Below are 24,192 nucleotides of genomic sequence, written 5' to 3'. Positions count from 1 at the left end.
TAAGCAGCTGTCTGTCCCTGCAATAGCTGTCTGTCTGTCTCTCTGTATGTCTGTCTGTCTGTTTGTTTGCCTGCCTGTCTCTCAGTATATCTGTCTGTCTGTCTGTCTGTCCTAAGCTTGGTGTCGGTTTGGGCGAAACGAGAGATGCTTACGTGACGTCGGTGCAGGCGATGCAGGGGACGCCCCGGACGTTGGCGGTGATGAGGTCCAGGGCCACAGATGTGTCGCTGTCACTGGTGGGGTGGGCGGCACATTTCAGGTAGAACTCCTGTGGGCAGGAGAAAAGAGGTGTGGAGGGGAGAGGAGAGGAGAAGAGAGGAGGGGAGAGGAGAGGAGGATAGGGGAAAGGAGGGGAGAGGAGAGACACGGTGGGGTTTGTGAGATCTTCGAGTGGCAGGGTGAGGTCTGGGAGATCTCTGAGTGACAGGGTGAGGGTTGGGAGATCTCTGAGTGACAGGGTGAGGTCTGGGAGATCTCTGAGTGACAGGGTGAGGGTTGGGAGATCTCTGAGTGACAGGGTGAGGTTTGGGAGATCTCTGAGTGACAGGGTGAGGTTTGGGAGATCTCTGAGTGACAGGGTGAGGTTTGGGAGATCTCTGAGTGACAGGGTGAGGTTTAGGAGATCTCTGAGTGACAGGGTGAGGTTTAGGAGATCTCTGAGTGACAGGGTGAGGTTTGTGAGGGCTTGGACAGCGATCTTACCGCCATCCTGCCATCGCAGCCACTGGACTGACACACTCCGTGGATCCTGTCTGGAAGGAGGACATCATCCCAGCAAGATGGTCCCTGCAGAGGAGAAGGACAAGTCGCTGCTGCTACAGATACTCTCTGACACGAGAAAAGGCTTTACAGTAGAGCTTCATACAGGGGCAGATCTATGAGACAGGGAGAGAGAGAGAGAGAGAGAGAGTGCACCGCATGCTTTGCTCTGGACTCACTCCCTCACTGAGTCCAGCCCCAAGAGTAACTGTAACCCCCAACCGTCATATTAACTCTAACCACAATCGCCATGAATTAACACTTATCCTAACTATCCCACAGGACCAATCTCACCTCAATACAAATACCCTATAAATCCCAAATGCCGCTCTCCCATTAAGCCCTTTCCCAACTCCCCCTACTAACACTAACCCAAACTATATCAGGAACTCACCTGAGACGCCCACACTGCGACCCTAACTCCCCCCCACCCCCACCCCCACCCCCCGTAACTCCCCCGGGTCCCGGACCCACCGGGGCCGCGAACTGTCTCAGGATGTCTTGCCCCCCCCACCCACCCCCCCAACCCCGACGTTCCAGCTTAGCCGCCGCTGATTAGCATAAGCATTTAAGCATTCTGACAGGCACCTTAATAAGCCCCTGAAAGGTTAAGAAAATCATTACTCCCCCCCACCCCCCCCCCCTCCCCGCCCCCCCTCCCATGCAGGGGGCGGAGGAGCGCGGGCGAGCGCTAATTTGCGGGGGCCGGATCCGGCGCGCTTTGCGGCGGGGGGGGGCAGGGGGGAGGGGGGCGGAGATCACGGGCGGACACCTGCTCGGAGACGGCGCCGAAAGGTCACGCGGGCCCCTCTGCGCTCCGCTCCGCTCAGACACGCCCTCCCCCCCTGAATGCAGATGACTAACGAGGAGCCCGCCATGAATAATTCACCCGCGCCGCTTCCCGCTCTTAATTTAGTCCTTCCTCCCTCCCTCCTCTTTTCCTAACGGTCTCTTTTTATTTCTTTCTTTCTCTTTTTTTGTTTTAAATTCCGAATCAACGTCTTGATCTCCAAAAGCCTTAATTAGATTACTGTTTAACAAACACGGTCCGTCTCCGAGGCGACCGTTTGCGGGGCCCGGAGGGGCGCCCCCGCGAGATGTCCGCCGGGGGGGGGGCTGCCCCCTCCTCCGTCAAACCCAAGCGATTACGGTCGCGTCGATTCAATAAAACGGCGAATAAAGCGCAGGACGAGCGATGCTGCACCTGCTAACGCACACCGGCAGTAGCCCAGCGCTCAGTGAGATGGGAGGGGGGGGGGCATGGAGGGGGGAGGGGCCACGGAGGGGGAGGGGGGGCCACGGAGGGTGGGGCACAGAGGGGGGGGGGCCGGGGGGCAGCACTGAGGAAACAGAGGCAAGGCTACCAGATACTGTCGGGCCGAGGCGAACCACTTAGCCAAAACGCAATCGCGCAACATGCCCGATCGGGGGAAAAAAAAAAGAAAAACACCCGCTCAAGCTGAGCTAACAAAGCGATAGGTGGAGGTAGACGGCGCACCTCATGTCATTAAACGGGTTTCTCGGCACAGACACGCGTGTTGTGACAACGGACGTGAGTGACGCTGCCTTCGGAGAGGCGCGACTCGTTAGCAGACGTAACGGGATGTCAGGAGGCTGCCGGCTGTCAGCCGGGGCCGCTGGAGTCGGCGGCGCTCGTCCGCACGACGCCCGCGCCGCCGCTAACGTTAGCGACCGCGGAGGCGAGCGCGGAGACGAGAGGAACGCAGAGATTTACGACGATCTTCCAGGGATAAATGACTGTCACTCTCTCAGAGCATCTGCGGCCTTTCAGCCAGGAACAGCGCTCTACAGACCACTGGACTGGCAGGAACTGTTTGGTCACGCGTGTATGTAACTCACACACACACAGAAAAACACGCACACACACACACACACACACACACACACACACAAGCACACACGCACACACGCGCGCGCACACACACACACGCATACACACACACACACACACACACACACACACAAGCACACACGCATACACACACACACACACACACACACACTGCTGCTGCTTTGCCACTCCGCACACGCGACATGCAGCCCCGGTCTACGCTGATAAGGGGTAGAGGCAATCTCCACAGCAGCTCCCGCCAGACCACAAACACTTCAAATAATCTGGGGGCACTAACAGACTCCCCAACTCCATTTCCTGCGCCCTCTCTCCCGCGGGGTTTTAGAGTGAGAGAGAGACACCAGCGAAGAACCTACAGGCAGCCAGCAGTGAGCCTACAGACAGCCAGCAGTGAGCCTACAGACAGCCAGCGGTGGGCCTACAGACAGCCAGCGATGGGCCTACAGACAGCCAGCGGTGGGCCTACAGACAGCCAGCGGTGGGCCTACAGGTCTGGACACCATTTACCCTCACAAGAATGTCATTTGTTTTCATTTTGACATTAAAATGAAACTGGAGCAATCTGAATAGCCTTTGCTTAAATGCCACTCAGTGTTTGGACAGCGTTTATCTCCTTAATTAAGCATGCTTTCCTTTATTGTGAAAGAGGGCACTTTGAAAGCAAATCGAATTGTTCTGAAGGCCAGACCTCTTCAGCATTTGGTGGTGGGCCTGGTCAGACCTTTTCCCTGCCATTTTAAGTGTCAGAGTGCAGAGTCAGTGTTCCTTAACCAGCAGTGTCTGCATTTAATGTTAGTGTGCCTTACCGGATTAGTGTCTGTGCTCAGTATTAGTGATATTTATCTGGCTTAGTGTCTGTGTTCAGTATTAGTGTTATTTATCTGGCTTAGTGTCTGTGTTCAGTATTAGTGATATTTATCTGGCTTAGTGTCTGTGTTCAGTATTAGTGTTATTTATCTGGCTTAGTGTCTGTGTTCAGTATTAGTGTTATTTATCTGGCTTAGTGTCTGTGTTCAGTATTAGTGTTATTTATCTGGCTTAGTGTCTGTGTTCAGTATTAGTGTTATTTATCTGGCTTAGTGTCAGTGTTCAGTATTAGTGTTGTTTATCTGACTTGGTGTCTGTGTTCAGCATTAGTGTTGTTTATCTGACTTAGTGTCAGTGCTCAGTATTAGTGTTATTTATCTGATGGCTGAGTGTCAGTGCTGCCTACCCGGCTGAGTGTCAGTGCTGCTTACCCGGCTGAGTGTCAGTACTGCTTACCCGGCTGAGTGTCAGTGCTGCTTACCCCGGCTGAGTGTCAGTGCTGCTTACCCCGGCTGAGTGTCAGTGTTGCTTACCCGGCTGAGTGTCAGTGCTGCTTACCCGGCTGAGTGTCAGTGTTGCTTACCCGGCTGAGTGTCAGTGTTGCTTACCCGGCTGAGTGTCAGTGCTGCTTACCCGGCTGAGTGTCAGTGCTGCTTACCCGGCTGAGTGTCAGTGCTGCTTACCCGGCTGAGTGTCAGTGTTCCTTGCTTGCAGGTGCGGCAGCGGACCCGGAGTTTTCCCGGCTGGATGGCTCGGCACACCGTCTTACAGAAGACATAGAAGCTGCTCTGGGATCTGGGCTCTGCACACACACAATCATACACACAAACACGCACACACACACACACAAACAGCCACCCACACACACACACACACACAACAGAGCTCATCAGGAACAGCACATTGCACTCAGTCTGAAAACCTTAAATAACAGCATTTCCAGGAGAATCACGGTTCCTTTTGAGTTGCCAGTAATAACAGTAACAGAAAAATCACAATGATAAACACTATTATTTCGGTGCAAAACACAAAACAGGGTTTAAAAAGTATATGGTCACCTCAGTTACCTCTGCATTCATATTTGTCTGATTCAGTACAGAAAACAAGACTGCTATGCATACTTACCCACAAAAATAATACATTTTCTGTGCCTTACCCAAAAGCAAAATAGTTTCTCCATCAATATTTTGACCAGCTGAAATATATATACCACTTTTTTTTAAAAGAAGAAAGAAATTTCCCCTTTTTCTCCCAATCATATTCATCAGTGCGAATTGCCACAAACCATGCTATCGATTTGAGAGAGCGCAGACATGGGCATGGGTCACATGACATGGTCGACAGTGTTTTCTTACTGATCGCACCAAATGACATTATAAAATGTGTTGTTTCAAAAACAAAAAATAAAAAGTGTTGTTTCAAGCATAAAATTTCTTATTTATATGCTCGAATACAGGCCCCTGTGGCGGGCGTGACCTCTGACCTTTGAGCTCATCTGATCTCGGCAGTCAACCGACCGGAGAAACGCACGCCTGGATCTGACTCTCACCCACAGCTCCCGGTCTGGGGTTTAAAGGGACATTTCACTTTGTTACAACACAGATCATTTTGTGGAGCGTGTCCCGTTGCGTTTACGTAGCGTGAATACGGGCGACGCCAGACGTTACCGTCCTCCCGCTTCTCCGGTTCCCGTTCACTAGTTTTCGCGACCTCACCAAAATGATTTTAAAACACAAACTGACTGCAGCGGATAATAGGCAGTTAAAAGGGAGCGCTAATGTCATTAGCACAGACATAATACTGAGCTGCACAGACATTACCACTGAACTATACAGACATTATTACTACTGAACCAAACAGGCATTACCACTGAACTATACAGACATTATTACTACTGAACCAAACAGGCATTACCACTGAACTATACAGACATTATTACTACTGAACCAAACAGGCATTACCACTGAACTATACAGACATTATTACTACTGAACCAAACAGGCATTACCACTGAACTATACAGACATTATTACTACTGAACCAAACAGGCATTACCACTGAACTATACAGACATTATTACTACTGAACCAAACAGACATTACCACTGAACTATACAGACATTATTACTACTGAACCAAACAGGCATTACCACTGAACTGAACAGACATTATTACCACTGAACTATACAGACATTACTACTACTGAACCAAACAGGCATTACCACTGAACTGAAAAGGCATTACCACTGAACCAAACAGACATTACCAGTGAACTGAACAGACATTACCACTGAACTGAACAGACATTACCACTGAACTGAACTTACTCCTAACACTGAACTTACTCCTAATCTCCACAGGGATATGACTACAGAACTGTACCGAGAGACATTAACGCTGACCTGTACAGAAAGGCAGTACTAATGAACAGTACTAGATTAGTACTACAGTACAGACATCACTGCTGTGTTTGGCGTTGATCACTTTCTCAGCGTACGGAGCCGAATGAGTACAGTGTCAACGACACTTCTCCGCTGAGCTCCGCGGGGACAGGCACCGCGGCGCTGCTGCACAGCGACACGGAGCTGCTGGCCGTAAACAAAATAAAAACAACGTCAACGAGAAGCAGCCGGCGAAGGACGTCCGGCGTCCCGCGGGTACGGCGTGTGTCAGAGTGAAACTGGGCCATCCCCCTCTGAGAGAACCCCGGATCCCAAAACACGCCGACACCGCCGCCGCCGCGTCAAATTTCCGAAAGGGAAGGGCGGGTGTAGCTGGCGCCGGCCCAGTCCAGACGGCACAAGGACAACGAGGAGCGCGGCTCACGCCTCCGCAGATGGGTCACCCGCACAGACCCAGACAGTGGATCCAATTAGTGGGGACGAGCTTGAGACAGCAGGGCAGCGGGACATCTCCATGACAGACAATTAAGTCAAGTGAAGACGCGGCCACTCACGGAAACACGCAAAGCCACACGCGCTCGGGCAGAAACACACACACACACACACACACACAAATCCCCATACACACGCGTGCACACACACACACACAAACCCCCATACACACGCGTGCACACACACTTACATGCACCCCCCAAATACACACACACACACAAATCCGCATGCACATTCGTGCACACACACTCACATACACCCCCCCCCCCCCCCACACACACACACACACACACACACACACACACTGCCGCAGGAAGAAAAGGGGGGTGGGGGGCTGGGGGGGATAGCATTCTCATTAGCGCTAAAAGCCTGGGACGGACGAGACAGCCGTGATACTTTGACACGATTCACAATAAATTCAGCAGAGTGGATTTTATAACCCCAACTCCGTCTAATTTATCATTTCTGTGAAAGGGTTCCATTATGCTAATGCCTCTGGAGAGAGCGCAGGAGACGCACTGATGTGGGGGGGGTTAGATAAAGGGGGCTTTATGATTGGGCTGAGTGGCAGTTGGGTGGGGTGGGGGGGGGGGGGTGGCAGGCAGAGGTGAGGCTGGAGGGCGGACGGAGGACTGCAGGACGCTTTTAAAAAGGCGTGTCATTGTGCAGGGCGACAGCGTCACCATTGAAACGTGCCGCAGAGAGCCTCCAGCCAGCGGCTTCCTGAATGGCGTTTAACCAGCACGACGGGGGGCGTTAAAGAGCCATGGGGCCCCCGCTCACACCGGGGAGGGGGGGGGGGGGGGTCACCTGCACAGAGCTTCACCTGGGAGCAGGTGTTCACACGCAGACACGGCACACAGCTGGCTTCAAAGCAGAAGCGCATCAACCCCACCATTAGTGTGACTGTAGTGGTCCTTCACCTTTTATATGATTATACTTCAGTCTTTATATTCCATTCAGTTTTTAAAATGGCATCTTTACTTTCTGACCCTCTTATGCAAATATGCATGTACATGTAAGGACAAATGCTCACACACACACTCACACACACACACACACACACACCACACACATATGAACACACACACAAATACACACACACACACACACACACTCACACACGCACACACACGCACACACACATGCACACGCACACACACACACACACACACACACACACACATGCACACTCACACACGCTCACTCACACACACACACATATACACACACTCACACACACCGTTTTGTGTACCCGTTTCCGCGTTGGTCTCCAGGACCGCGGCCAGTCCATCAGAACTCGTGGGCAGTCGGGATTGGCTGAGGTCCACCCGGGTCAGGCTGTCCACCCCCCGGCCCAGCCGGTTCTGCAGCACCACGTCCAGCCCACGGGCCGCCGCCGGGGGCGGGAGAACCACGTGCACCGTGCTCTGCTCAGGAAGGTCACACCCCTAACGAAAACACACCGACATGTCCATCAACGCACTCACAAACATTACACCAACACTGCACAAATATTCTATTACCATTGTTTTAACGCAACACAAACATTACACCAACACTGCACAAATATTCTATTACCATTGTTTTAACATTACACCACAAACATTACACCAACACTGCACATGTATTGTATTACCATTGTTTTAACATTACACCACAAACATTACACCAACACTGCACAAATATTGTATTACCATTGTTTAAACGCAACACAAACATTACACCAGTCACAAATACCCTATTTCCATGGTGATCCATGAAACTAAAATCAGAATATAACTACTGTTCACAGGTCATTAACTTGGTATAAAATCATACCTTATGGTGTCAAAATGGATGGTGACCTCTGTGTTATTATAGATTGTACACCAAGTTTTATTTCCAAACTATCTTCCTTGCAGGGGTTTCCCCTAAGGTCCTGTACAAACTCCACCAAAACTTCATCCACAATTTTTTAAATGTTCATTATTACTGTAAGTGATTTTAATAAAGCACTATATCTTTTTTTTAAGGAGGTACGTTGCTTCCCATGAATGAGGAGGTGGGCAGTGATTGAGGTTGACAGGTCCTCATTAAAGATAAGGTCGTTAAAAAAAAAAAAAAAAAAAGGTGGTCGTCAAGAAAAAAAGGTCCTCGTTTGTACAGCTATCCGAGCAGCAGAGGGATAATTTCGGGGGCTCGCGGAAGGGTGAGCCAAGGACGTCTAAATAAAAACGGAATTAATTCGATTTGCTCCATTTTCCGTCGCCGCGGCGAGCTGCTGGAGACGCCGGTTTAACGAGCTCTTCCTCGCGGGGAACGCGAGGGACTCCGTCAGGAAGAAAGGCCGCGAGACAAGTTTCCTCGCCGTGTTCGCGCCGCGTGGAGAGCGCGTTCCGCCGCGGCGGTAAATCGGGGGCGGGCGTTCCGCGGCTTTCCGCCGGGGCGCGGTCGGAGGCGAGGAAAGGAAAAGGAAAACAGGAGGAACTGACTCGCTTGTTTATTTTAATGCAGCGGGTTGCTGAACGTGGGAGATGAGATCAATAACACCGCGCGCTAAATCTCAAATAAACGGACGAGACGACTGATTTATGCGAAACGCTACATTAAAACCTCATCGTTTCTGTTTTTAACCGGCTTCCCAGAGCCAGTCGATGTTTTCTGCAGTAGCACTGCTGGCCCTATAGCGTATACTAGCACTGATTCTCCAGTGGTTCTGAATGGTAGCGGGCTGTAGGGTAGAACGGTACATTTCTCAGTGTTGAATCGACTCCTTCCGAGTTTATGCGAGTCCGCTACGTGCGGCGTACTCGTATAGATTCTGTCAGAGTTGCGTTAACACCCCCGGACGCTTTGTCGCGAGCGGTCGCCGGCTCACAGATGAGTCCGCCAGAGAAGCACGGGTCTGCTGGCGCTGGAGTGACGCGAGAGGAGAAATTTCCATCTGAAAATTGGGCAGATAGCATTGCGCGCGGGGGTGGGGGGTGGAGGGGGAATACACTGAGCCTGTAACACTGCACCTCCGCAGACCACATTAGGCATCAAGGTCAATATCCTCCCTGTCCGTGAGGCAGCGCCGGTGTTTTGACTCCCGCTGTCGCTTCGGTCCGCGCCGCGCCGCTCCTTCCCGCTGGAAGGGGAAGCTCGGGTTCGGCGCTCGTGTTCCGCGGAGCCTGTCCGTCAGCGCCGATAGCATCGCGGTTACTTTCACGTTTCTGAGGCTCCGCGGCGGGAAGCTCGGGCCTTATCAGCGTTCGGCCACAGCCTTGTTATTCCGCTGCTCCCCCCCCCCCCCCCCCCCCCCAACACACCTTTAATCCGCAATCAGGGAACAGGCACACAAGCACACACACACATAGACGAGCACATGCACACACACATGTACACAAGCACACACACATACACAAGCACACGCAGACATACATACATATGCAAACACACACACACACACACATACAAATACACACGCACGCACACACACACATACACACATGTACACATAAATGTATAAACGCACACACATATCCAGAATCGATATAACTGAATAAATGGTTTTCCCATTCATGTTTATTCCATACTGACTACAGTAATAGACTATAAATATTAAGGAATAAACCAAAGTAGGTAGACTGGGGGGAGGGGGGGTGTAGAGAAGTGGATTAGTAACCATAGAGACCCGGATGGGACCCCTAGTGCCGCATGCTTCAGCAAGGTACTGATTTCCAGTTTGGGTCGATGTACCGTAGCAACAGAACTGCACTGTCACTAACGCGAAAACACGTCTGAGAGAGGAATAAATACATAACTCTAAAATAGCGGGAAGGTCCCCTGGTGTGGCCACAGGTGACCGCAGCTCAGACCCGGCTTGGAGCGAGGGGGGGGGGGGGGGAGTATGGGGGTCTCGTCTGTCCGGAGCGATCTCGTCTCTCCGTAGGGAAACTCGGAGAACATTCCGGGCCACACTCTCACTCTCACCCGGCTAGCCGGCGCCGGCGCCGTGGGGATCAGCTCGATCGGCGGGGCCCGTACGCTCCAGGCGCGTCTGACCCGCCGCGCGGGTAATGGAGGCGGGGCCCAGACCGCGGCGGCATTCCAACGAGCCGCGGCGAGCGATCAATTATTCACACCGCCATTTACAACCGCGTTTAAAAAAAACAGGCACGCGCGGCCCTCTAAAACACACCACGCCCGCTTGCTTAAAAGATCATGAGGTTATGAATGGCTGGGGGGTGGGGGTGGGGGGGGGGGGGGTGTAGGGTGATGGTGGTGGTGGTGGGTGGGTGGGGGCGGGGATGGTGGTTATTGCTCAGAAGAGAGGGAAAACTTTTCATCTTTCTATTAAGATGTCGAGACATTATTCCTGCCCATTTCACGCAAACTGAAATCACAATTACCACCGCGAAGGCACCGAGAGAGAGAGAGGAGGTGTCAATAACTGGTGGCTTAATGCAAATTGTCGGGCGCAGCGGGTTAACGGACCAATGAAAACGAACGGGAGGCGGGACCACGGGGCGGCTGTCAATCAGTTGCTATGGCAGCGGCTTCGGCGGGCCGAGACCAGGACGAACGCCAAAAAAAACGAAAAAGACTGAATTCCCACCGGAGGAAATCGATGTACTCGGAGCGGAGGTGTTGGGGGGGGGGAGGGGGGAATGGGGGGTACACGTCAAAACTATCTGGTTTGAAAAGGGAGCGAAAACAAAATGCCGGAATCAAAAAATCTTTTAATGTAAAACGAGCACGCTGCGGTGAAATGCCACCCTGGGCCGCTCTGTGAAAAACAATCAGAGGTTTGTTTACCTTGAGGTCATAACTTAACATGTACATCTAAATGGAGCGTGAGATTCATTTTAAGTGTTGTTGGAGGTGAGGGGGGGGGGGGTGGGTGGGGGGGGGATCGATATGTAAGTATTTTTGATTTTAAAAGAACCAAAGGGAAAACTGGACATAGCAAGCGTACGTTCAGCTAATGGCCGTCACAACACTGATTTCTTAATGATTTTTTTTCCCGCAACCTGTCTACCCAATTAGCTCCCCGCAGCTCCGCGTTCAATGTAATGAGTAACTGGAAATTCCAACCAAACCTCCTTCAAACCCACAGCCAGGTTCTAAAACCACCCCCCCCCACCATTCCCAAAAGAGAGGCAGGGTGGTGACACATGACCTATGCTGTGGGCTGATTTCAGTATCAGCTCAAAAACATATCGGTAATCTTTATGTAAACAAACTGAATTCAGGGATGGGGCCTTAAACAGAGGTCGGGAACACCTAAAACATGCGTAATTTCTGGCAAGATCAAACTGCATTTTATTGCGGAAATATGAGGCAAACTAGGGACAGTGAGAAAAATCTGAGATAGACAGACACGCCTAAAACATTGATACACACCTGGGATATTAACACACCTGAGACAGTGAGAAATACCTCAGAAAGTGAGACAACTGAAATAGTGAACCTCACCTGAGACAGGGAGACACACCAGAGACAGCAAAACACACCTGAGACAGTGAGACACACCTGAGAGACACATCTGAGAGACACACGAGACAACAAGACACACCTGAGAGACACACCTGAGACAGTGAGACACACCTGAGACAGCGAGACACACCTGAGAGACACACCTGAGACAGCGAGACACACCTGAGAGACACACCTGAGATACTGAGACAGCTGAGAGACACACCTGAATAACTGGACCAACCCAAGGGTGGTTGGAGCTGCACACCAGACTGAGACCCAGCGAGACGCGCTTGAGGAAGCACACATACTCCGCATTCAGAGCACACTCTGGCCAGCGGGTCACAGAGGCCGATGAGTCACAGGCCCCCAGCGCGACGCCCAGAGAGAACACTTCCCAATCGCCCCCCCCCCCCCCCCAGCAGCGATGGGCAGCCCCGTCTGCGTCGCCCCCTTGCTGCGGAGCGACTGCTGCTCCTCAGGGAAGCAGAGCTAACAGAGCAGATTACCGCACACGCTCTGCCTGTCCTCGGCCTCCTCATCGCTGCAGACCGCACGCGTGCCCACCGCGGGCAGCGACAGATAAACCAGCCCGAGAGGGTGAGCGCCAGGGCCCTCCACCGCTCAGGCCCCCGCAACGTGAGGCGACTCCGCAACGACAAAGCTCTCTCTCTCTCTCTCTCTTTACGTCTCTCTGTCTCTCTCACTCTCACTCTGTCCGTGTCTCTTTCTGTCTTTGTCTCTCTTTCTCTCTCTTACAGTCTCTCGCTCTCTCTGTCTGTCTCTCTCTCTCTCTCTGTCTCTCTCCCTTGCCCGCTCTTCTCTCTCTCTCTCAGTTTCTGTCTCCCTCGTTCTGTCTCTCTCTCTCTCTCCTGTGTATGAGCGCGTGTCTTCACTCTGTGTACTCTGAGTCGAGCAGACCTTGGGAGCGCCTTCCACCTTCACTCTTCTCTCTCTCATCCCTCTCTCCTTCTCTCTGTCCTCTTTAAGAGCGGACGTACTGTCCGTCACCGTGTCCGACGCCACACGTCCTCCGTCTCAGTTCCCCTGTGCGCCAAACCGGAGTCCGCCCCTCCTGCCCCCTCCCCCCCCCCCCCCCCCCCCCATCCCCGCGCCCCCTGCCCCCGCCCCCCCCCCCGCCCCCCATCCCCGCGCCCCTGCTTCACGGGCTTCGGTGCACTTCAGGACAATCGCGCCCTATCAGGAGCTCCACGGAGAGCGCGGCGAAATGGCCGTGGGTTTCGCACAGGCCGGTGACTGACAGGGCGTACGGAAGGTCCTTCTGTCCGGGGGGGGGGGGGGGCGTGAAAGCCAGCTCCGCCATGATTAAACAGCACCAGGCCCTTCTCTGCGCAGGGGGAGAAGATCTCCCACAGTATTGACATCGTGTCTCACATAATTGCCTCCACGGCTAAAATTTATTATCATTTTTTTCCTAAATTTACATAACGCATTGCGTAAGGCAGACAAGCCTTTTCATGTTATTGAGTCAACCTGACAACAATCCATGTCCATAGCCCGGAGCGTCAGAGCCCAGTGATAAACAGACGACATATTTATTACTTAATCCCAATTTAAAAACGGCACATTAGCACGGCAGTGCGGCCCGAAGCCCTAAACTAGATGCTTAAATTCTGTCTGTGTTTCAAAAATGTTTATCATTCCACTTGATCTATGGCTGGGGCCCCTTTTACTTGGTTTTACTTTCTTAAATTTACATTTGCAGAGTATCGTAATGGGTAAGGAGTTGGTCTTGCAACCGAAAGGTCACAGGTTCGATTCCCCAGGTGGGACACTGCCGTTGTACCCTTGAGCAAGGTACTTAACCTGCACTGCTTCAGTATATATCCAGCTGCATAAATGGATGCAATGTAAATGCTATGAAAAAAGTTGTGTAAGTCCACTCTGGATAAGAGCGTCTGCTAAATGCCTATAATGTAATGTAATATATATATATATATATATAAATATATATTTTCTTTTTGAAAGCACTGACCACATGTCATCCTTTAACGTGGTGCAAAAAAACATTTAAAGTATAAATGTAAAGGCCCTGCTGAGGGGTCAGTGCATCACCAGCCGAATTCCGACTCCGCGGGTTAATGTGGGTCACAGCGTTGGCGGGCGGCTTTCAAACAAGCCTCCCGAACGGCTACAGAACCGCCACCGGGGGGCGCTCACACGGAGAACCGGGGAGGGAATACTCTCTGCCGCCGGAGGCCGTACGAAAGCAAGAGGCGAGTCTAATTCAATCCCGAGCAGCGGGAACTCTCCAGCCGTAATTCGGCGAGTAAAGCCCGCGACGCAGGGGCTCGCTGATTACAGCGTCAAACTGGGAGAATTCTGCGGCTCCAACACAAACAGCTGGAGAACCGCTAAACGGCTGGCTAATGATACATTAGCGCTCGCGCTCTCTCTCTCTCTCTCTCTCTCTCTCTCTCTCTCTCTCTCGCTCTCTCTCTCTCTCTCTCTCTCTCTCTCTCTCTCTCTCTCTCTCTCTCTCTCTCTCTCTCTCTCTCTCTCTCTCTCTGTCTCTCTCTCTCTCTCACTCTCTTTTTTTTTTGCTGATGGAGTGTGGATGTTTTTTTTTTTAATATAAGAAAATGGAAGTGTATATGTTTCTCTTCTCTCTCTGTCTCTCTCTCTCTCTTTTATCTAGCTATTTCTCTCTTTTCTGCCTGTGGTTAGTTTGTTAATTGTTTTTCTCTTTATGTTGCTTGTGTATTATTTTTGTTTTGAAGTACAGTAATTTCTGTGGTTAAACAATGTCCCAATAAAAGGGTTTTTAAATCTCTCTCTCTCTCTCTCTCTCTCTCTCTCCCCCTCTCACACATTTCTGTCACACCAAACCGAGTGGTACCTGACTGCAATTTTCTGACTGCAGCCATTTGTGTTTTCGCTCACAAAGTCTCACAAAACACCTCGCTAAAATTTCACTAAACACATTGCAAAAAAACATCGCTCAAATCAGTGCTTTCAAGTGCTGCGAAGATTTCTTCCATGCTTCCAAGTTCACACCTCACATCGTGGCAAGAGAAAGCACCAAAACAGGAATTTCCCTGTAATTCCTGTCTGAAACGATGTCTGTAACGTAAAATGCTATATTGACCAAAATAAAATGTTGACCGAAATTAAAAAAAGAAAAAAAAAAACGATTCGACCGCCAGATGAGACCTCCTCAGTGAGCGATCAGCAGGTGTGCGCTGCCCCTGTAGCCTCCGCCCGAACGGCAGCGCTAGCCCACGCGCTCGCTCACCGTCAACGGGGGAACAGCTGGAGACCGCGGCGCGGTCGAGCGGCACCGTAGGCTAGCGCTGATCGGGCCGCCTACGGATTCCAGACGCTGACGAAGCCCAGCTGCGCTCCGGAGCCGCGGGTCGCGCGGCGTTCGGGCGGCGCGGGAAAATAAACGCAGTCGCGGGAGTCAGTTAACACCTTCGCCCCGTTCTCTCCCACGTTTTTTTTTTTTTTTTTTGGTCCTCTCCTGCTTCGCCTTCAGAGTCGCCATCGGGCAGGAGCGGGAAACATCTGTCGGCGGCTGCGTAGGCGAAATGGCGGACCGCGGGCAGCCATTTGCCCTCAGAATTCATCTGCAGCTGAAATAAATAAAATGTCCCTCCCTCCACCTATCCCCGAGCTAAAATCGTTTCCCTGAAAGGGGGCAACGTAATTTGTAGAGGAAAAAAAAAAAAGGGGCTTCTTGCATGTAGCGCTGTGCGGGTTGGGCTGAACAGGGGGAGGGGCTAAGCGTCCTTCCTGTGCCCCATCATGCATCAGGGCACGCGGGTAACGAGCGAAGCGCGGGTCGCCCCCGCCGTCTGCTGGGCTTCACGGCACGCCGCGCTCGACACGGCGAACGAGGGAGGGGACGCGCCGGGTCGCCCGCCAACTTCCGAACGACTCAATCCACCCGGGCCGCGCCGCGCGGTGTGGCCTGGCACGGCGCACCTGGGCCAGCCTGCGAAGCGTGAAACAAGCCTCTCTCTCTCCTTCTGGGGCCCGCCGAGTCCCCGCCGTTCCCCCGCCCGCTCGCTCGCTCGCTCGCGGTGCGGCTCCAGGCCGCAGCGCCGCCGTCGCGCTCTAGGGGTCAGGGTTGAGTCGCGGTCATAATCTCCCCTCGACGCGTTAAGCCTTCGCGCCAGCAGCCCGGGCCCCTCTGCTCCATGTGCCCCCCCCCCCCTGCTCCACGTCCCACCTGCCCCCCCCCCCCCCAGCATTCGCGAGCGCAACTTGTCAGGGGGAGATGGAGCACGGCGCGCGGAGGTAAATGTGCGGAGTGGGCGTAACTGGCGGCCGGAGTCGGGGAGCGCTAGTACCCTGCACTCTCCGGATCCCGGCCCGCCCCCCCATCCCCTCTCCCAGTCCACCCCCCCCCCCCCCCCCGGCCCTGGTAGCCCCTGGTCCTCGTAGCCCTGGCTGTTTTAATGCATAATTAAGAAGGTCAAAATTAATGAAGCGACGTGGAGTAAAGTTCACGGAATCCCCAGGCTCTGTTTACGCCGTCAGCTCCGGAGGAGGAAGAATGTCAGGCTGAGCCCGGCTGGAGGCCGCCCGGGGGTGGGGGGGGGCAGGGGTGAGGGGGGGGGGGGCGGGTGGAGCGCACCTGCGGACCGCGGTTAGGCGAGCGCGGGCCAGAGGTCCGGACGCAGAGGGGGGGGCCGAGCAGAGACAGAAAGGGACAGGAAGCGCGGGCGACTGCGATGCTAGAGACAGGCCAGGAGACGCCATGAAGGCCGGGGACCCGCGTGGCATTTCCGTCACCAAATTCTCTTCACTCTCACAGTGTTCCATTAAAACTGCCACCCCATAGAGGGGTGGGGCAGGGTACGGTGTGGTAGGAAGTTGGTTGGGGTGAAGAGTTGGGTGGGGTGGGGTGGAGAATTGGGACGGATGGGGTGGGATGGGTAGTTGGGTCGAGTGGGGTGGGGTGGTGAGTGGGGTCGGGTGGGGTGTGGTGGGGTGGGGTTGGACTCCACTTACCTGGAGGGTGCAGTCGCTGCTCAGTTCTCTGCCGGCGAAAATGACCCTCAGCTCCTCAGGCCGGACCCCCTGCAGCCTCCCCACAGCCTCCCTCAGCTCAGCCACACTCGCCCCTGCCTCCAGCTCCACCGGGTAGCCCTGACTGCTGTTAAACCTGACAAACACTGTGTGTGCGTGTGTATGTGTGTGTGTGTGGTGTGGTATGTATGTGTGTGTGTGAGAGTGTGTGTGTATGTGATGGAGAGTGTGTGTGCGTGTGTGTGTGTGTGTGTGTGTGCGCGTGTGCGTGTGTGTGAGTGTGTGTGTGTATGTGGTGTGTATGTGTGTGTGTGGAGTGCATGTGTGTGGTGTGTGTGTGCATGCGTGCGTGCGTGTGTGGTGTGTGCATGTGTTTGTGTGAGTGAGTGAGTGTGAGAGAGAGAGAGAGAGAGAGAGAGAGAGAGAGAGAGAAGGTAAATTTAAAAAGAAGGCATGAGAGTGAGAGACAGGGAGGGGGGGGGAATCCAAGAAGGTGATTGGGAGGTGGCCTTTAATACAAAATGCAAAGTGAGTCTCACTGAGCAAGATTGAGCCCAAAAGCTTTTTCCCGCTATCTTTTCTTATTATTTTAATTGAAATGAGTCAACCTTTGCAGAACCCTTCTAGGGTCTGAGATAAGTCCAAACTCGTAAATGGCAGATCTGTCGAAGTAAAAGCCCCAAGCTGTCTGCAGTAATATTTTAATATTCTATTAAACTCCGCAAAGCTGTGTACATAAGTGCGTCTGTGCAGGCCTAAATACACACCCATCTGGCGACTGCACACAGCCACGCACATTCACAACCTGTGTGTGCACTTACACTCACACACACACACACACATACACAACCTGTGTGTGCACTTACACACACACACACACACATACACAACCTGTGTGTGCACTTGCACACACACACACACACATACACAACCTGTGTGTGCACTTACACTCACACACACACACACACACATACACAACCTGTGTGTGCACTTACACACACACACACACACACATACACAACCTGTGTGTGTGCACTTACACACACATACACACATACACACACACAACCTGTGTGTGCATATACACACACATACACATCTATATGCACACGCACATGCGTGTACACACATGTACGCACACGCACACTCTCAAAAGCACACACTAATACGCATACACGCAAATGTACCTGCATTCACATGCGCACAAGCACACGCTCGCACAGCCCTTTCAGAAAACTGCATTTGCAGACGCTCCTGGCTTGAGTCACAGAGAAAATAAAAACTCTGATCGTGAACGAACCACAAAGGGACAGAGCCCAGCCTATCAGAAGGAGCCGAGTCAGCTGACCTCTCCAGCATCTGACATTCTCGAACAAAAGGGGATTTTTCAAAAGAACTTGGAAACAGACATGCCCTTTAATCAGGGACGAGGAGGAAATGGAACCCAAAACAAACACTTAATCTTAATCCTACGAAATGTACGCGCAATCGCCAAAACGCCACAGCACAAGACACGAAGTTTAAAGTTCAGCGCAGACTTCGGGCGCTGCCTGGTTCTCATTTGGAGCGTAAGTGTGGTCTGTTGTGCATTTTGCTCAGGTATTCTGTACGTACAGTAACATACTGTATGTGAAGTCTGACCTGAGGAAGACAGTAACAAGCATTAGTCTAGAGCCGGGGAATGTGGATCCACTGATCCGTATCCTATGGGGATAAGTCAGCAAACTGACTGCTGTTGCCCACTACCATCCCATCCGAATGACATACATAACAGCCGGTGGATCTGCAGAGCACATGTGCTGTACTGTTTGCATGATTATACCATGTTTTTAAAAGTCTAAAACAACCTAAAACTAATAACACATTTTGTGAAAACTAAAATTAAACTGAACTGAAAAGTGGAATAATGGCAACTGAAATAGAATTTCAAACTAAATTGAAAGTAAAAACCTACTGAAGCTAAACTCTTCTTTTTCAGTATCCTCTGAACACACCTGAAATGTGAGCCATTAAGGCATTTCTAAAAGCTTTCAGACTGTCTCCATCAACAGGTTTTTATATATTTATGTGCCTCTTCCCATTTTTTCTCAATTTACAATGCCGAGAGTCGCATTCACCGGACGAGCCAAAACCCGAACCCTAAATTCAGGAGAACGCTGAGAAGCATGTGATCCCTGAAGCATGTGCTGCCTGCCCACTGATTCCTTCTGCTCCACCATCCGCAAGCTGAGCTTGCACATGCCGGAAGAACACCTTCGTGTCCAGGTTGAGCAAGCAGACTGCACTCATCTGACTGACCAGCAGAGGTCGCCAGTGAGTGATGAGACACGGTCATCCAGACCGACTGAATCCCTCCCTCCCTGGGTGATGAAGAGGGTAATTACAGATGCCCCCCCCCCCACCGCCGCCCCTCAAGGCTGCGGCCTGTTTGTACTGACAGGCTTTTAAAGACGAGAAGACCAGGATGAGTGTAACCTCCCCTAAAAATGAGACTTTTCAGTTCATATCAGACCATTAGCAAATTATGTCCATTAAGGTGGACGGGAGCCCACAAGTAATCGAGTGAAACTCCGCCGCGTTCCTGTGGGTCAGCTGCTTAGCGCCATAAACCCTGATACCGCCACTAAGAGCCAGGCAGGCCATGTCCCGCCTTCGCCGCACAGCGTAAACCCAACTCTCCCAGCACCGTTTAACCAGGAGTCCTGGCGGCGCACTAAAACCGAAATCCTGACAGGGGGAAGAGCCCCCGCGGACGACGAAAGGGGAGCGCGTGCAGCGGAGAGGCTGTGTGACTCGCCCCTTCCGCCGCCGCCGCCACTGCCGCCGCCATCTCCGTAACCTCCCTCATTGTTTGCATCCCGTCCAAGTGGATAACAAATGAGCAGATTCCTCCTTTGTCATGTCCCATTACGGCAGCAGCCAGTTTTTGTGAGGGAATTTCAGACGTGTCCGGATTCCCAGAGCCGTAGAGAGTGGGGCGGGGGCAGGCGAGGGGGAGGGGGGTGGGGGGGGGGGTGTGGCGGGGGTGTTCGGGAGTAAGAATGACAGAATGCAATCATTTAAGTCTGCCAGACTGGATTACCCTTCCGAGAAATGCGTCCCTGACAGCCTCAAACCCCAGACATATTAGGAGATTTGGCTGGAGCGGAGTGGAAGGGGAGAGAATAAATATTTCAAGGATAAATATCTATTTTCTCTCCCCCTCCCCCGTGTTCCGGGAGCCCCTGCGAGTTCAGAAAGCGCGGGGGCGCGAGGCGGACCGCGGTCGTGACTGGGGGAGAGGTTCGGACGCTCGAAACGACGCGGACTCTGCTCTGCATGGTAATGGGGCACTCTATTCCCCAGTGCTCAGTTAGCCCCGCCCCCCCTGTCTCCCTCCGCAGCGTGCATCCACTCAGACGGACGCCCTGTTAAAGGGACGCCATTTTGCCTGGATAAGAAAATGTGTTTTGATGGTAGTTTATATGTTTTCCCTTTATTTGTCTGGGCGTTATTTAAACAGCTGGATTCCGGTGGAGCGTGAAAAGGGCGCGGAGTCGCCCCTTAGAGACCACAGCCCAGTGTTTGAGCAACTGTAGCGCCATCTGTCCCACGTATGAGCCAGGAAGTGTCCTCCATAGGGCCCCGTGTATTTCTAAATACATCTGAGCATGTGTGTGTGTGTGTGTGTGCGTCTGTGTAGGTGTGTGTGTGTGTGTGTGTGTGCGTGCGTGCGTGTGTGTTTGTGTGTGTGTGTGCGTCTGTGTAGGTGTGTGTGTGTGTGCGTGCGTGTTTGTGTGTGTGTGTGTGTCTGTGTAGGTGTGTGTGTGTGTGTACGTCTGTGTAGGTGTGTGTGTGCGTGCGTCTGTTTGTCTGTATGTGTGTGCACGTGTGTGTGGGTCTGTGCAGATGTGTGTGTGTGTGTGTGTGCGTGCGTGCATGTGTGTTTGCCTGCGCATTTGTGTGTGTGTGTGTGTTTGTGTCTGTGTGTCTGTATGTGTGTTTGTGTGTGTGCCTCTCTGTGTCTGTATGTGTGTGTGTGTGTGTGTGTCTATCTTATCTTGCCTATCCTCATCTATCATGCTGGTGTAAATGTATCTGTGTGACGTGCAAGCCGGTTTCTGTGTCTGGGTTTTCGTACAGACACAAGTCGTATGTATGCTAACGCAGTTTAATAGAATATTACAATTAGATTGTAGACAGCTCGGGGGGCTTAACTTCAACAAATCTGCACACCAGATGGAACATAATGTTCCATAGGGTCTTCTGTATTTGTGTGTGTGTGTGTGTGTGTGTGAGAGAGAGAAAGAGAGAAAGAGAGACAGAGACCGCTTGTGTATGCATACGTATGTGTGTGTGAGAGAGAGAGAGAGAAAGAAAGACTGCTTGTGTATGCATTCGTGTGTGTGTGTTTGTGCGTGTGAGAGAGAGAGAGAGACTGCTTGTGTATGCATACGTGTGTGTGTGTTTGTGCGTGTGAGAGAGAGAGATCGACTGCTTGTGTATGCATACGTGTGTGTGTGTTTGTGCGTGTGAGAGAGAGAGAGAGACTGCTTGTGTATGCATACGTGTGTGTGTGTTTGTGCGTGTGAGAGAGAGAGAGAGACTGCTTGTGTATGCATACGTGTGTGTGCGCGTGTGTGTGCGTGTGTGTGCGCGTGTGTGTGTGTGAGAGAGAGAGAGAAGGAAGGACTGCTTGTGCATGCATACGTGTGTGCGCGCGTGTGCGTGTGCGTGTGCGCGCGTGCGTGCAATTCTCCCGCCACAGGCACCGCACTGACTCCCCGGGGTGTACTGCTCTCCGTAAGTACAGACTGGAACTGAGGAGGAGAACTAGGATATTAATAAGACAGGAAATCTAACAGCCAGTTTGGGCCCTTACTCCGCATAATGAAATGTGTGTTATTTACTGATAGAACCCCATGACAGTAATTCTAAGAGGAGAAGGAAAAAAAGAGAAAAGGCAGAGACTAGACTTGTTCTGTCAATCAAATTAGGGAGGCGGAGAACGGTGGCCAGCCAATGATTCCTGTCTGAGTGGAGTGGCGGGCTGCCAGATCAATGCGAGCCCCACCAGAAAGGGGAATATGAAGACAGATTGGCTTAATTCTGAACCGAACCATCAGTGGGAAACAGGTCTGGGGACTCTTTAGTACAGAGAGAGAGTGGTGGTGGGGTGGGGGGTGGGGTGGGGGGGAGTGAGAGACACAGGGGAGGAGAAGGAAGACACGAGAGAGAAATAGACGAGAACAAATATAGAGGGGGAGGAATAGAGAGAGAGAGAGAGAGAGAGAGAAAGAAAGGCTGAAATGGATCGATAATAAAAAAGAGGAAAGGGAGAGATGAGGAGGGGAAGGCAGAAAGAGAAGGGAAACCTTAAAGAACCAGAGGCAGGGAGAGCGAGAGAGAGGAAACGATAGAGTGAGCGGGAGGAGGGGGATGAGAGAAAAAGTGGAGAGGGAGAGATCTGTCTCTGTCTGAAGGCCTCGTTCATCATAATAAATGCGTGATTGACGGCTACTCCAGCTGCTGTGAGCGAAGAGGAAGTGTGAGGGGAAGCAATCACCACTCTAACCATCCCGCTAACTGTGACCACCAGGGCCCCCTAACGCTCACCACTCTAACCATCCCGCTAACTGTGGCCCCCTAACGCTCACCACGCTAACCATCCCGCTAACTGTGGCCCCCTAACGCTCACCACTCTAACCATCCCGCTAACTGTGGCCCCCTAACGCTCACCACTCTAACCATCCTGCTAACTGTGGCCCCCTAACACTCACCACTCTAACCATCCCGCTAACTGTGGCCCCCTAACGCTCACCACTCTAACCATCCCGCTAACTGTGGCCCCCTAACGCTCACCACTCTAACCATCCTGCTAACTGTGGCCCCCTAACACTCACCACTCTAACCATCCCGCTAACTGTGGCCCCCTAACGCTCACCACTCTAACCATCCTGCTAACTGTGGCCCCCTAACGCTCACCACTCTAACCATCCTGCTAACTGTGGCCCCCTAACACTCACCACTCTAACCATCCCGCTAACTGTGGCCCCCTAACGCTCACCACTCTAACCATCCTGCTAACTGTGGCCCCCTAACGCTCACCACTCTAACCATCCTGCTAACTGTGGCCCCCTAACGCTCACCACTCTAACCATCCCGCTAACTGTGACCACCAGGGCCCCCTAACACTCACCACTCTAACCATCCCGCTAACTGTGGCCCCCTAACGCTCACCACTCTAACCATCCCGCTAACTGTGGCCCCCTAACGCTCACTACTCTAACCATCCCGCTAACTGTGGCCCCCTAACGCTCACCACTCTAACCATCCCGCTAACTGTGGCCCCCTAACGCTCACCACTCTAACCATCCCGCTAACTGTGGCCCCCTAACGCTCACCACGCTAACCATCCCGCTAACTGTGAACACCAGGGCCCCCCGATGCAGCCGTGACATCGTGGTAACATTCTTTAGTGATGAATATGCACCACCGCGTCTCCCAGAGTGCCGAGTGCCCGGCACAGTCCCCCCCAGACATCGATTAGCAATAAACCGCCAAAACAGCCCTGGCAAAACCACCTTAAAATACCGCAGGTTCAGCACCCCCGACTCCCCCCCCCCACGCGTAACAATAAATAAGACCGATCCTCCGATTTCACAGCTCGGCTAGAGCAATTAAGAGAATAAAAACTTTAAAAATAATAATTAATTCTTTCTTCCCCTTTCTCTGCTTCGCCGCACCCCTCCTTCATTTGGCGGGTCGCAGAAGCGGGCGGGGCGCCGGCGCTGAGGAGCGGACGAGCTCGCGCACTATCGGAGACCGGCCCGTCCCCGCCGCTCATCCCGGGCTGCAGGAGCGGACGGCGGACGGCTGGCAGGCCCTGGGGGGTCCCGGAGAGGATTATCTCACAGATCAATGGCGCGATTGATTCCGCACACCGCACCATTTGTCAGCCCGCGGTGGAGCCGCGAAAAATCGCGGGGATATATATTTCCTCCGCCCGTCCGTCCTCATTAATCAGGCGGAGGTGACGGTCGCCACGGAGACCGCACACGCTCCGCTGCCGTGACCCGGCTCCCGCCCCCGCGGCGCACGCTAACGCTTCCTCCACACCCCCGCGCGGCCTGTCCGCCACCGCCGAGCGGCTGAAGCTAAGCTAAGCTAAGCTAAGCTAACGGGAGACCCCCCCCTGAGAAAACTGCGCTGCAGAACGCAGGCCAGTAGGAGGCGCTCTTCGCTCGGGAGCAAAACAAACCCCGGCAGCGAGCCGCGGGACGCGCCGTCTTTCGGACGAGACCGAGGTCCGAGAACGAGATCCTGACCGCGGCAAGATTAAAGATCCCACGCCACTTACCGCGCGCGCCATCTCCGGCGGGCAAACAGGGCCGCTGTGCGTTCAGGCGTTCCGATTCGCCGCCCCCCGGCGAACCACGCC

At 52.8% G+C, this 24,192-nt stretch overlaps 1 protein-coding gene across 3 annotated transcripts in view; it reads right to left on the bottom strand.

Moving 5' to 3' along the window:
• The window catches only part of prkn (parkin RBR E3 ubiquitin protein ligase), an 83,330-nt gene that overhangs the window by 46,029 nt on the left and 13,109 nt on the right, over positions 1-24,192 (bottom strand). For 2 of the 3 annotated variants that reach the window (XM_035400581.1, XM_035400579.1), the window contains exons 2-6: positions 16,755-16,918; positions 7,576-7,783; positions 4,123-4,241; positions 703-786; positions 153-268 (exon numbers count right to left, since the gene is read on the bottom strand). In XM_035400581.1, coding sequence (XP_035256472.1) covers positions 153-268; positions 703-786; positions 4,123-4,241; positions 7,576-7,783; positions 16,755-16,918 — 691 coding nt within the window. The remainder of the gene's footprint in view (positions 1-152; positions 269-702; positions 787-4,122; positions 4,242-7,575; positions 7,784-16,754; positions 16,919-24,192) is intronic. The other variant, XM_035400580.1, reaches the window with a different exon arrangement.

This window comes from Anguilla anguilla, chromosome 18 (genome assembly GCF_013347855.1).
Source record: "Anguilla anguilla isolate fAngAng1 chromosome 18, fAngAng1.pri, whole genome shotgun sequence".
NCBI classification, from domain to species: domain Eukaryota; kingdom Metazoa; phylum Chordata; class Actinopteri; order Anguilliformes; family Anguillidae; genus Anguilla; species Anguilla anguilla.
Note: the sequence above shows the minus strand (reverse complement) of the source record. Positions and strands in the feature narration are given on the sequence as shown.